Raw genomic sequence first — 13,931 nt, forward strand, 5'->3', positions numbered from 1 at the left:
AATTTTTTTTAAAAAACAAGGGAAAAAAGATAAGTACAGTCTAAAGTCCCCACGTCCGTGATTCCTCTGTTCCCCCCTCCTCTCCCACTTTAATTCCGTCTCCTCCCCTGTTTCTAACAGAAACCATTCATTAAAGAATCTCAATATAAATTCCCTCAAAATATCCAAACAAGTCTGCTTCTCACGCAGTAGTAAGTACAATAATCACTCACTCCTGCATTTCTTCATTACTCTCTCTCTCTCTCTCTCTCCAAAAAATGAAGGCCAGCACAAAACTAATCCTGCTCCACCCCTCTTCACTACCCAAACACGGCGGACAAACCGCCGCCAACGCCACCACTCCCCACCGCATCTATCTCCTCCTCTTCGCCTCACTATTCACTTTCTTCTCCCTCTTCACTCTCCTCACCACCAAAACCCGCGCTCCCACCGCCGCCACCACAACCACAACCGCCTCCTCCGCCGCCGACGGCGGCGGCGCCTCCCTACCCGAACCCATCTTCGACGCCCTCCTCCACTACGCCTCCATCTCGAACTCCACCGACGCCAACCGCCTCTCCTCCGCCGAGCTGAAATCCGTCGCCGCCGTCCTCCGCCGCTACCCCAACTGCAACCTCCTCGTCTTCGGCCTGACCCACGAGACCCTCCTCTGGCACGCTCTCAACCGCGGCGGCCGCACCGTCTTCGTCGACGAGAGCGCCTACCTGGTCTCCAAGCTCGAGCAATCCCACCCGGACATCGAGGCCTACGACATCCAGTTCACTACCAAGGTGAGAGACCTCCACGCCCTGGTCAACCACACGAGACGCCAAATCCGACACGAGTGCCGGCCCGTGCAAAACCTCCTGTTCTCCGACTGCAAGCTGGGCATCAACGATTTCCCGAATCACGTGTACGAGGTGGGCTGGGACGTGATCTTGGTCGACGGGCCGCGCGGGTACTTCCCCGCGGCGCCCGGGAGGATGGCGGCGATTTACACCGCCGGCGTGCTGGCTAGGAGTAAGAGAGGAGGAGGAGGGAAAACCCATGTGTTTGTGCACGAGTTTGACAGGGAAGTGGAGAGGGTTTGCAGTGAGGAGTTTCTGTGTGGGGAGAATTTGGTGGAGGTGAAGGACTTGTTGGGGCATTTTGTGGTGGGGAGAATGGAGGCTGATAGGTTTGAGTTCTGCAGCAATTCGGCATCGTTGGAAAATCATAGATTAGATGATTAAATTATACTCCTACTCGAAAGAAGTTGTGAATTACTTGTATAAATTTTCTTATTTTAATTGCCTTTTATTTTAAGATATATGTGTAAGATGGGAATTGGAAATTCTGGAGTGCAAAGCTGCACTATGACCTTCTAGTACGGTTGATTCAGCTGTTCGTTTCGGCACGAGATGATGTCTCAGATCAACCACAATCATATTCTCTCCATCCAGATTTAATTGTTCTTAATTTTATTTTAATCGGTTAAAAAATAGATTATATCTTTGAATCTGTAATGAATTTCATATCGAATATGGATCCTGTTTGATAGATTTCGATTACTTATATAATACAATGTTTTCGAAATCACGTAAAATTTTATAAATTAGAAGATATAATCGATTGAAAAATAACATAAATTTTTTTTAAAAAAAACTATTAAATCAGAGTAGTTTTGAGAGAGCTAGTGATGATGGAATTGTAAAGGAGTCTAGACAAGCTGAGTGTTTCAGTAGTTCAAATCTCGCTTTTGAGCTGAGAAACCTTCCAGATTTCATACGTGCTTTTTCAAGTTTGAGCTGGGAAATCGTTTGGGTTTGTCAACTACCTGGATCTAGATTGATTGCTAATCTAGGCGTTTCGTCGGTCTTAGTAGTTTTGGTTTCTTGTATCATTTGATGTAATCTGTATTGTCTTCGGGCTCTAATATGTTATTGACAGTTTAAAAAAAAATTAGTTGTTCAAATCTCGCCATCATTGAAATCATCATGGGTAGATGATTAGATTTAGAGTTGTGATTACTCATATTTGGCTGCTTAATGGTTTATTCCAGAAATCTTCTTAAAAAATAAACAGTTCATTTCACATTTTCAAACTAAAAAATAAAGTAAATAAAAAATAATTTTTTAATTTTTTTGCATCGTACAAAAGATCTCATCGAGATCTTTCAAACAAGATCTATATTGCATATTTTTAAATTTCAATAAACTCATAATTTTTTAGCTTGAAATTACCTTCTTAAAAAATAAAGACTTATTTTTTGTTCCGGAACAGAGCCTAATTAGCATCTCCAATGGCTTGGTATATGTGTTACTATAGTCTATAGCTATATTATAGCGCAATTTTTTTTTTATCAACAGTCAAGCAATTTTCATTGCAAAAGTCTGGAGGCAAAAGACTATATCATGATAGACAGGAATGAAACCAAAACTACTAGTTTTGGATGGGACTCTCATAATCTCGTGTTGGTTTTCTATATTATAGAGAGCATGAAGCTCCAAATTTTCTTCAACAATGATGAGGTAAAATACATGCTACTATATTTTACGATTTTTAAAGTTATATTTAGCATGCCCTTTTGATTTTGCAACTCTCATCATGGGATCCACGAATAGCAATTCAAATTGATATTTTGGAGAAAATAGAAGAAATTACATATGCCTCATTGGAGAAACATTGCTATATGATAGCAGTTAGAAACTATTCATTGGTATTTATAGCAATAATTATCCAAATAGCAACTCCATCTGCATTCACAGATTTCATCGTTTTCATCGCTTCTTATTCAATAGTTAGGTATGCATTCGACGATGGAGCTCTTAATAAAATTTGTTCTTGACTCAATCTTCTCGAGTCTCTTGATTTTTTTTTTTCGTTCGATTCTATTCTATAGACAGATTCATTTTGTGGTTGGAGATGTTCTTAGTCACTTCTTTTTAAGTTTATAGAATGAAATGTGGAAATTTCGTTGATCATCTAGTTCAGAGTTCTCTTCTTCTTCTTCTTCTTTTGCTAAGCTATTTCAGAGTTCGTTGAATCACACTTCTAAATTTGATTTGTTTAGTTTTGGTGATCACAAGCAAGTTTTTATTGAGTCGATCACGAGCTATAACTTATTATTTTGCTTGCTTTAATTTCTTTGCTATATCCCAATATGGAGAGAATAAAAACTGAGCTCATTAAAAGTATTCAAAAATGCTAAAGCCACCGCCTGGTACGCGGCCCATGAGGCTCACTTCGGATTCCGCACTAAATATCTGAGCCGAGAGTTTGAGTGGCCTAGTGAAAAATGAGGTCAATTGGATAAGTGTACGTGCTCGATCAAATCTTCATATTTTTCATTTAGATTACAGGATCAAGCACCTACACTTATCCAATTGACCTCATTTTTCACTAGGCTATTCCATATTTTTTTTTAAATTATTAAACGACTCGAATTTTCCATACAGGACTTAGATTGGACACCGCATGTCGGTCGGTGCGGTCATAGACGGGTTCAAAAGTATCCGAATATGTATTTGAATTTGGCCTGCTTACATAATTCCGAATCCATCTTAATCTTAAACAATTACTTTGACGTTGAGTGGAGTGACCTTATTCCTAATAAGATTTGAAGATTTTTTTTTTTAATAGTAACATTTGGACAAGATACTCAGATCTAAAATTCTAACACTGCAAGCACGTGCCCCGATTTGCGGGTAGGCATGTATAAACAAACAAATTGAGAAATTTTAATTCGAAAAAGATATACGTACCAATTAGTCTTCCTAAATAAGTGGCTACTTTCTTCTTAAGAAATTGAATAATTTAACGAGTCGAAATCGAGTTGAGCACGGATGATTTAGATTGGTTTAACAGATTTCAGATAATTACATGAAGACTCCGTTCAGTTATCAGAAATATTATATGTGAAACAGATTCCCAATAAAAGTGAAATGAGGTAAAGTATAAGATAATAAAATTTATTTTCTCGTATGCATTTTATTGGCAAAAAATCTTGCAAGAAAACTTTTTCTTTTTTCTTTTGAAAAAATCATTTCTACAGGAAAAAAAATTTCATTGGGAAAGTTAAAAATTGTGGATTCTATGACGACTGAGCACACAGAAAATTACATAAAAAATTGAAAGTGAACGGTGAGATAATTGGGACAGGGTAAAGTAAATGAAGCTCTCTTGAAAAACACGAAATTTTCGGAGTTGATTGCCCCAACTTTCTCACCAACCAAGCAAACAATTATTGAGAGAACTGGGAGTGTGTCGGTGAGTTTCCGAATATAAGAGCGACGGGTGATGGAAGCGATAAGTTTTTGGTGCCGGGTTGGTACCACACACGTGGTTCTTCGTGAGCGATTTCAGTCGTTCAAATGTGTTTTGGACAGTTCGGATTTTATAGAGAGAAAAAAAGAAAGAGTGGTTGGGCAAGGAGAGAGAGAGAAAATAAATCTGAACTGACGGATACCGCCACATAGTATCCGTTCCGCACCCAAAAATTTAATGGAGGGACTGAAATAGAAATAGTGAAGTGGTGGCACTGCAATTGAAATGTCATCTTTGAATGAAGTGCAGATCTTTTGGACACCCCAATGTTTCGGCTCACGCTCACCCGCTCCAACGCCCGCATGTTGGGCCACTCCGTACGGCCTCGGTTTTTGGGCTTCGAAAATCACGCACAAAGACACCAACACTTTAACACAAATTTCTCAGGCGAGCTGCCGTCTTTAAAGGGGCAGCAGCGCCCCAATACGCTGCGTTTTCAGGCACAAACTCTATTCCCCAATTCCAACCCTTAAGCCTCTGTCTGGCCATTAGCTATGGCATGTACTAATTTTTTTTTTAAATTTTTATGGCACTCATTACGGGTTCTACAAAAATGATTAAAATAGCAAAATTATTCTTGAAATATCTTTTATAGCTCCCTGAAAAAATTAGCTCAATCTGAAACAGTCAACAAATTCTGAAACAACTTTTATCGATATCAGATTGTCACCGGCCCCGGCACCCCGAGCTCCTGAGTTTTAAAATTTTGTATTTTGTATATACTTGATTTTTAAAATTATTGATAATTATTCGGGTATAACTACTTATTATCTTAATGATTTTGGTTTGATTTGATAAAAATTAAGTTATTTTACATTCTCAATTTCCTTCATAAATAAAAAATAAGCACGTAACAATTGAAGTAGTATAAAGGAAAAAAATAAAATGATTGGTATATTTTAACTGCATTAGGCTATAATTATTTTAATGTACAAATGTAATCTATTGAAAAACAAAAACTTTATGATATAATAAGCATACATTCCCATAAAAAAAAATACGTCTACTAAGCTGACCTCTCCGAATTCAAAATCTTGGCTCCGCCGATGCTCGAGACGGGGCGTGACTGAGTTTTTTTGTTTTTGAGGGTAGCAAGAGAGAAATTTGAGAAAGGTACTATAAAGGATATAGATGACATGTATGGTCGGTGGAACTCAGCCCTGGAAGGAGTAGGTCTGCTATCCTTTTCTGATCACGTCTTCAAGCTGCATACAATTACAGCCATACATGCACGAGGTAAAAACCAAAAATGCTAGAGGTACCGAAATATAGGGATAGCGATAATGTACAACGGCATTTGGGAATTGGGACCCACTTTTGAATCTCACACTAATAATCCGAAGCGTTCATTAATTTTAAATTATTTTTGTTTGAGTGGCTTTGAAAAAATCAGCTCAATTGAATATGTTTTAGTTATTAATGCGATCTTCCAAGTTTTCATTAAGAACATATTTAATTGAGCTAATTTTTGGTATTGTCACTAAAAGAATTATTTAAAAATTAATGAACGATTTAAATCATTCGTGTGTGACCAGAAATTGAGTCCCGCATGTCGTCGTACATTTTCGGTACTCCTATATTTCGGTACCCATAGTTGAGTCGGGAAAAAACCACGGGAAAGAGAGAGTCCACATCTACATCAGTCAACTGATTTGGGCTGTGGCTGGCCATTTACTAGTTATAGGAAACTGGGGCGATTCTTAAGGCCCAATCAAAAAGGCGAAAAAAACAAATTGGAGTTTTCCTTCATGGAGAAACAAAGGTTAGGCTTTTCCTGTGTCGAAAGGGCAGATGCATGAATTCAACGAGTCGGGTAGTATATTGTTCATCTTCAATTTGAAATATTAATGAATTCTAAAAATGTTCAAGTTTTATTTGTTCATTAGGTGAGCCAATATCAAGGGAACTTTAATCGAGTTGATTTTGGGCGGCTCGAATATTTGCCCATATGATAAGTCAGGTGAGCAGTAGCTTGTCCAAGCTTGGTTGGTTTAAGTATTAAAGCAATCTCAAATGATATTTTAATAAGCTAAACACGAGCTTGTAATCGAGTAGCTTGATTTGCTTACCAACTTGGGGAAAATTATATTTTCGGCTGGTTTAGTAAACCAGCCGGGTGCAGCTCGGCTCGTTAAGGGAGGCTCAGCTTGATTAAATACACTCGTTTAGTAAATGATTAAGTTAGGGCTCGAGCTGAGCTCTAGCTCAAATTTTTGAATCGTTTAGTAAACAAGCCGAGCTCGAACTCAACAAAGCTTGGCACGGTTCGACTCGTTTACAGGGTTAATTGTAAGAAGTTCGAAACAAGTTTTTAACTAAGGGCCAGGCCCAAAAATCTTCTTCCACAATGACTTGTTTACCAAATTGGGCTATCTGCAGTGTCTCCATCATTAGAATCCGGTTTGGCTAAAAACAATAAGGCCTTTTTAATTTGAAGAGGCAATTCCATATATTTCAAAATCCCAAAGACATTACAGATTTTATCACAAGATAAAGGAGTGAACCGAAACTACCAAAATCTAAACATGAGCACATGCACCAGTCGCAAGCTCAATGGCACCTATTGCAGAAGGAAGCCGACGAGAACGTGGTACGTAAGAACCAGTTACAGAAAAGGTAGTAAAGAATTTTTTCTGCGAAAAGGCAGTAGTTTGCTTGGTTTGGAACGGGATAAGACTTATTATCCCTTGTGTAATCCGATGCACAAACAAATATGGGATATGAAGGATTATTTTTCCAAATAGTCCTCCGATTATTTATAGTCTTCTCACTGATAAGAATCTTCACTACAATTCTGTTTAATCGTATCCCTCCAATCAAACGAGCTCTCAATACTCAATTGGTCAGCTGGTACAAAGTGCGCCACAGCCCATTTGATTTGTCACCTTTCCAAACCAAGCTGACGTGACCAAAGTATCGAGGCAGCAATCAATCATCAAAAGCAGCAGAAAGCGAGGCAATTATCCAAACAGTAATGCAACGATGACAACAAAAATTTACAACATCTTTACAATATTTGTCACGTCATCAGTGGGACCCACAATTTCACCCAATACAAAAAAAAAATTTGAAAAAAAAGAAAAATAAAAAAACCCATATCAAATCTGAAAAACGAATGGAGAGTGAGGAAGAGAGAGGGTGAGAGGGAGGAGGACTAGAGGAGCACCACCACCGGCGACATCCACCAACACCGGCGACCACCACCAACACCGGCTCCACTTCCGTCATCTTATGGGTTTAATTCCATAATTTTTTTCTCCGGATTATTCTTGGTTTGCCATGGGTTTCTCTTTCGCTAAATCTATAGAAACAGACGAGATGTATTGTTGTCTAATTTTCATCCCGGCCTTGCAGATTAAACAAAAAAGCAAACAATTAAAGTCCTTAGATTCGTGGGTCGGAAGAAGAGATGACTGAGGAATTTGAGACAGGATAGACTGAGACTAGGGAGATGCATTAATCAACTGTTGGGTGGAGCCCGTGGTGGAGGTCGCCGGTGGTGGTGGGAGTTGCCGGTGGTAATGGGTGTCGCCGGTGGTGGTGCTCCTCCAGTCCTCCTCCCTCTTACTCTCTCTCTCCCTCACTCTCCGTTGGTTTTCAGATCTGGTATTGGTTTCTTTGTTTTCCTTTTATTCTTAATTTTTTTATTGTGTTGGGTGAAATTGTGGGTCCCACTGATGACTTGGCAAATGTTGTAAAGATATTGTAAATTTTTTGTTGTCATCGTAGCATTATTGTTATCCAAAACCAAAAGTATCTGCCATTAGACCATGAGAGACATGACACAAACTTAAATAATGTCTTATAGAGTTCTTTCAATTGAGGATTTTTACGCTAGTGATTAACTTATGTAAAATAATTTTTTGGTTTTATTTATTTATTTATTTATTTTGCATTTTATTAGTTTTACAGCAAATTTTTATGTGATATGGGTGAGTAAAGACGAGAGTTGTCGAAAAAGTAAAAAATTTTAACTTTTACACAAGTATTTTGAAAAATATCTAGAGAAAAGCTCAAAAAGTCAATTTTTAAATTTTTTTCTTGATTAGTTTTCAAAAAAGTAAAAAAAAAAAAAAAAAAACTGAAAACAGAAGGGTTATCAAACGCCCCCTTACCAAATGCCCCCTTAATTTTTTTGTTTGGACACCCTAGAAACTGTTACACATAACACTTGCAAAGAAAGTTGGAGTACAAAAAGACAAAAAGAAATGAAATTGATTTCCATTCGTTTTAAAATAGATATGTTAACAATATATAATTGATTTCAATTTAATCCAGCTTTCACAAATTGTTCCTCCCTTTGTTTATTTTGTGAGCCCTTTTATGGGTACAAAACTCGTGCTACACTATTTGTACATCAAATTGATTGAAAATTATTTTGGGGTCTCAAATTAATGATCGGAGCCATTTACTTAATTTACAATGTCAATCTAAGAGTCTTTGTAAAAAAATCAGATCATATAAGTGCTTCATCCATTCAGTCGATCAAGTCTTTACCGATATCCGAATAAGTTAAATTTTTATATAAGAATTTTCAAAAATATGTTTTAAGCAAATTGTACAACTTTGATAATTTATGTGGGATGCAACATTTGATGGATACCATAAATTCGGCGTAACACCCCATATTGTATAGATATTGTATTTAAGCCAAAAAGGGTAGAAAAAAAAAAAAGAGAAGGAGAAATAGAGGATTAATGATGAAGTAAATGGTCTAGTTTGTCACTAGTGTGCCTTTGGACTTTAGTTAGGGAAACGTGTAACCATGGGAAGAATTTAGCATCCAAGCTGTAGAAATTTTGTAAGCTTATTCATGCATGGGGTTTCACGTGGCTTTGGCTGGGTCATGCATAGTACAGTTTGTATATAAGCATTTCTCCTTCAGTTGGTTGCCTTTTGAAGAGTAATTAGTAAGGTTCTTTGAGAGGAAAACCGAGAGAAGAATTGATCGGCGAAGGAATCCAACGTTATTATGGGATCTGAGTGTCGGTGAGTGTGAGATACATGTTTTTTTGTAGAATATTAATGTTAGGTTCTTGTTGGATGTGTTATGTGCGATAACTGTATATCGTAGAATTGTTTGATATGTGACGGGGGTGATTAGGCTAATACGCTATGTCAAAAGATATGTTGGCCAATATCAAACTGTACATGTTATTATGTCTCACACACTTCTGGGATCCTTTGAACTCCAGCTTGCAAATTAGTTAGCGGGCCAGCTGCTGTTAGTACGAGCTTATCTGAGTTGCTGCGAGAGTGGGTTGTTGTTTATTTACTTTAAAGATAGTTGTAAATTATATAGTTTTTGGAATAAAGAACAAATTGTGGTCTTTTTAATATCGTGGTGCTTGAGGATCCAGATTGTTACATTCGGTGTACATTTGATGTGCACTAAATTGTGTACCTATAATTTTTTTTTTGTTATTTTCTCGATGTCACTTTGTGATAATTAAGCATCTCCAAGACTCCAATTTGAAAAATGATTCAGATGAAAATGACAAGGAAAAAAATAGTACGACGAACCGAGCCTTTGGGTTTTTTTAAAATTTTTTTATTTAGGTTTTATCTTGGATATTTTCAAAAATATTTGAGTAAAATTCATAATTTTTTATTTTTCCGATTCATCTTGACGAGATGAATCAAAAAACCAAAAAAGTGAGACGTAAAACTAACAAAAGTAATTTTTTTTTTATAAGAATAAGAGAAGAAAAAGTCCAAAAATACAAAAAGTGCTACCAAGCTACCGAGCATTAAAAAATGGCAGTTTGATGGGTTGCACTTTGTCGTCTTCTGTGAAGCTTTTTATAATGATCAATTCCCCAAAAATTGTCCACATCATTCATTTGGTAAGCTGTGAACATCATTCGTTTGGTCCCTGTGAACAACATTTTTTTTATACCGGGGATATCAATATTTGGTAAGCTGTGAATATCATTCGTTTGGTCCCTGTGAACAACATTTTTTTTATACCGGGGATATCAATGGTAGCGGTATCCCTTCAGTCTGTTTTCTATTTTTCGATTACATTTGGATGATTTCGTTCTTTTTGTAGAGTTCAACGAGAACTTTAATTATACCAAAAAATGCGGACTTTAATAGATACATGATCGGCACACGTAAAAATTGTAAGCAAAACAAAATTGGGTCCGATTCAGTGTGGTTTTGGATCCAGTTTTGGTTTTCTTCAACTTTCACGTGTTCCAATGATATATCTACAAAAATCCGATGAACACGATTTTTGGTATATTTATAGTTCTTGCCAAACTCTATAAAATGAATGGAGCTGATCATCTAAGTGTGATCGGAAAATGGCCAAAAAGAATTAAAAACGGATTGGAGGGGATACCACCACCATTGGTATCCTCGGTATAAAAAAAATCTCTCTCTCTCTCTCTCTCTCTCTCTTTCTAGTATTTGGCCAGTCACAAGCCCCCGTTCGGCTAAATAAGTCAATTGATTTTTTTTATTCTTATTCAATTTTTTTTCGTATTTGTTAGTTTTTCGTCAATTTTTTAGGGATTATTGCATCGACATGACGAGAAGAATCTAAAAAGTAAAAATCTATTATTGAAATCCAATTTTTTTGAACAAAGACGAAAAAATTGGTTTATTTTTGTCTTTATTAAAAAAAAATAGGTTTCGATCGTAATTTTTTTACTTTTTAAATTCTTCTCGTCATGACGATGCAATACTATCCAAAAAATTGACGAAAAAATAATACATACCAAAATTTTTTAAATAAAAATAAAAAAATAAACGAGTTCGATTATTTAGCCGAATGAAACAGCTTGGACAGAGATTTCAGCCTCTTTCAACCTTGGATCCTCTTCCAAAATATCTTTCATATCTTGTAGACTTGAGAAAACGTTCTTCAAATCCTTAACTGCCCCGGCGTGCACTCTTCAAATATCCTAGGAATCAAAAGTCCCCCCTGTTGGAGTACTTTTTTCCTCTCTCTCCCTTCTTTTTCCCACAAGGATATTTCTTGGAAATGGATAAAACCCCAATTTTCCACCTTCCAAATCCCCAACGTACCTTAAATTATTGAGAAGACCCAACTCACTCTCTCTCCTCTTCCCCCAAACAAGATGAGTTTTCAACTGGCAATTCTATCAGTACTCTCTCTCTCCACCCTCTCTCTCTCCTCACTTTCATCACCCGCATGCCCCATGGACCTAGACTATGTCCTTACAATCCAGTGGGACTCCTCTGCTTGCAACCAAACAGCACTTTCAGATTCCCCCAGCACCTGTTGCCAAACACTCCTCAGCCTCTATGGTGTAGCCCTATCCCAATACCTCAAGGACACCTCCCTCTTCAGGCTCCCTGACCTACCCACCTCCACCTCTTGCCTCTCTCTCCTCCAATCCAAGCTCACCCTTCTCTCTCTACCCCCCCACCTCACCTCCATATGTTTCCACCCCCAAACTTACACCAACTCCACCGACGCGTGTGCCAACATCCAGACCCGAGAGGACTTTGCCGCCCTGATAGGATCGCCCAGTCCCCTCGTCCCCGCCTGCCGGCACGACCTATCCGATCTCACCTCGTGCGACGCGTGCGTGCAAGCCGGGTTCAAAGCCCACGCCCGGTTGGTTTCCGTCGATGGGAATTTCTCCCGCACCAAGGGTTGCTACTACTACACTGTTTTGTATGCTGCAGGTGTTGTGAATGAGTTCGGCCCCAAGAGTACGGGTGCTCTTTCGTGCATCTTTGGGCTTCCAATGCGATCTCCAAAGGTTTCAGAGACAGAAAGTGGTATGAGCCAACAAGCCCTGGTTTATGGGTCAGCTCAAGCTGGTGGAGCTGTTCTAGGCCTTTGTTGCTTGTTGGGCTTGTGCTTCTGGTGGAGGAATATAAATCGCAACTCTTCGAAAGAACTTTCAAGTTTCGGGTTTGGGTTAGGTTCAGATGAAGGCCGGAAGTGGCGGCCCACGGCAGGAGCGGTTTGGTTCAAAATTCAAGATTTAGAGAAGGCGACCGGCGATTTTTCTCTGGAGAATTTGATTGGAAGAGGGCAATTTGGGGTTGTGTATAAAGGGATTTTGCCTGATGGAACAACGGTGGCTGTGAAGAGGGTTATAGAATCTGAAATTCAAGGAGATTCTGAATTCTTAAATGAAGTTGAGATCATTAGTACTTTGAAGCACCGGAATCTGGTGCCACTTAGAGGGTGTTGCGTGACCGGGAGAGACGAGAATTGTGGAGATGGAGGAGGTCGGAAATACCTTGTCTACGATTACATGCCCAATGGAAGCCTCAATGACCGTTTGTTTTTTCGCCAAAGATCCTCTATCCCTGGAACACATGAATCTCAAGACACGATGAGACAAGGTGACATGAATTTCGGAGAAAGTGGAGCTTGTGCCTCTTTTTTATCACCAAAAGATCCATTGACTTGGCCTCAAAGAAAGAACATAATTCTGGATGTGGCAAAGGCTCTGGCTTACTTGCATTATGGAGTGAACCCTGCAATTTACCATAGAGACATCAAGCCCACAAATATACTGTTGGATGCAAATATGAGGGCTAGAGTAGCTGATTTTGGACTAGTCAAGCAAAACACAGAAGGAAATTCCCGTCTTACAACCAGAGTGGCTGGGACACATGGATACTTAGCCCCAGAATACGCATTATACGGGCAACTGACAGAGAAGAGTGATGTTTATAGCTTCGGAGTGGTAGTTTTGGAAACGATGAGTGGGAGGAAGGCACTTGACTTGTCGTCCTCAGGGTCACCGCGGTCCTTTCTTATCACCGATTGGGCTTGGGAGTTGGTGAAAGCGGGAAGAGTGGAAGAGGTTTTTGATGATTCGTTGGTTAGTGATGGGGAATTCTTGTATAGGAGAAATCCGAGGGAGATAATGGAAAGGTTTGTGCTTGTGGGTATTTTGTGTGCTCATGTGATGGTGGCTTTGAGGCCTACTATTTTGGAGGCCTTGAAAATGTTGGAAGGAGATATTGAGATTCCTATGATACCAGATAGACCAATTTATGGGGACGGGTTGTCTAATGCATAAAGGAATTGAATCGAACCCAATTAGATATTGATTACAGACTCAGTGCAGAAGAAAGCAAGTGTTGTAGATACTTTTTTTTGGTTTCTGCAGCTTTGGTGAAGTTGCTTCTAAGCTCTAAGCAATGGTTTTTGAATGAAAGGACTAATATTAATGCTACAATTTTGTGGAGGCTTGTGTTTTCGTCGAAACAATCACCTTGAACATTGCGACCCCTTCTTCGAAAAAAGTTAGAGGGTTATTTTTTGAGTTCACTGTAGAGTAAGGTACATTGAGCAAATTCAAAGATGGTGTGACGTGGCAAACCGAGAAAAAAAAAACCTGTCAATAGATTGCATTTTGAGGTACTTTTAGAGGCAAATTATATGAGCATGAAGTCATTCTGTTCATCAAATTTAGACGCAAAGAAATCCTAGTGTAACTTCAGTCTGTTGGTATAGAAAAGCTTCTTTTTCTTTTTTTCTTTTCTTTCCAACACAAAACGGAAAGCCGCCCATACGTTCCACGCATTCCCTGTATACTCATCCCCTATAAATCTTTTAAGACTGTCTATCTTAAATTGAAGATTTGGCCCAACATAGGGCAATACCGAATAGTGCATTGCAAGTAGATACATCATGTAATCTGAAT

The 13,931-nt window shown here is 38.6% G+C and overlaps 2 protein-coding genes across 2 annotated transcripts; both read left to right on the forward strand.

Annotated features, from left to right (window-relative positions):
* On the forward strand, window positions 1-1,312 carry LOC131326956 (protein IRX15-LIKE-like). Its single transcript, XM_058359878.1, has one exon. It carries the CDS (start codon window positions 258-260, stop codon window positions 1,209-1,211), a length of 954 nt encoding a protein of 317 aa, XP_058215861.1. The 5' UTR covers window positions 1-257; the 3' UTR covers window positions 1,212-1,312.
* A 9,910-nt stretch (window positions 1,313-11,222) lies between these two features.
* Window positions 11,223-13,469, forward strand: LOC131326755 (probable receptor-like protein kinase At1g11050). Its single transcript, XM_058359622.1, has one exon. The coding sequence runs from the start codon at window positions 11,373-11,375 to the stop codon at window positions 13,302-13,304; it is 1,932 nt and encodes a 643-aa protein (XP_058215605.1). The 5' UTR covers window positions 11,223-11,372; the 3' UTR covers window positions 13,305-13,469.
* The last annotated feature ends 462 nt before the right edge of the window (window positions 13,470-13,931 follow it).

The sequence above is a fragment of the Rhododendron vialii genome, chromosome 5a, assembly GCF_030253575.1.
Source record: "Rhododendron vialii isolate Sample 1 chromosome 5a, ASM3025357v1".
Classification (NCBI taxonomy): domain Eukaryota; kingdom Viridiplantae; phylum Streptophyta; class Magnoliopsida; order Ericales; family Ericaceae; genus Rhododendron; species Rhododendron vialii.

What these genes read in the sequence shown, in the direction of transcription:
- LOC131326956 (XM_058359878.1), top strand. Translation starts at nt 258, where the DNA reads ATGAAGGCCAGCACAAAACTAATCCTGCTCCACCCCTCTTCACTACCC.
- LOC131326755 (XM_058359622.1), top strand. Translation starts at nt 11,373, where the DNA reads ATGAGTTTTCAACTGGCAATTCTATCAGTACTCTCTCTCTCCACCCTC.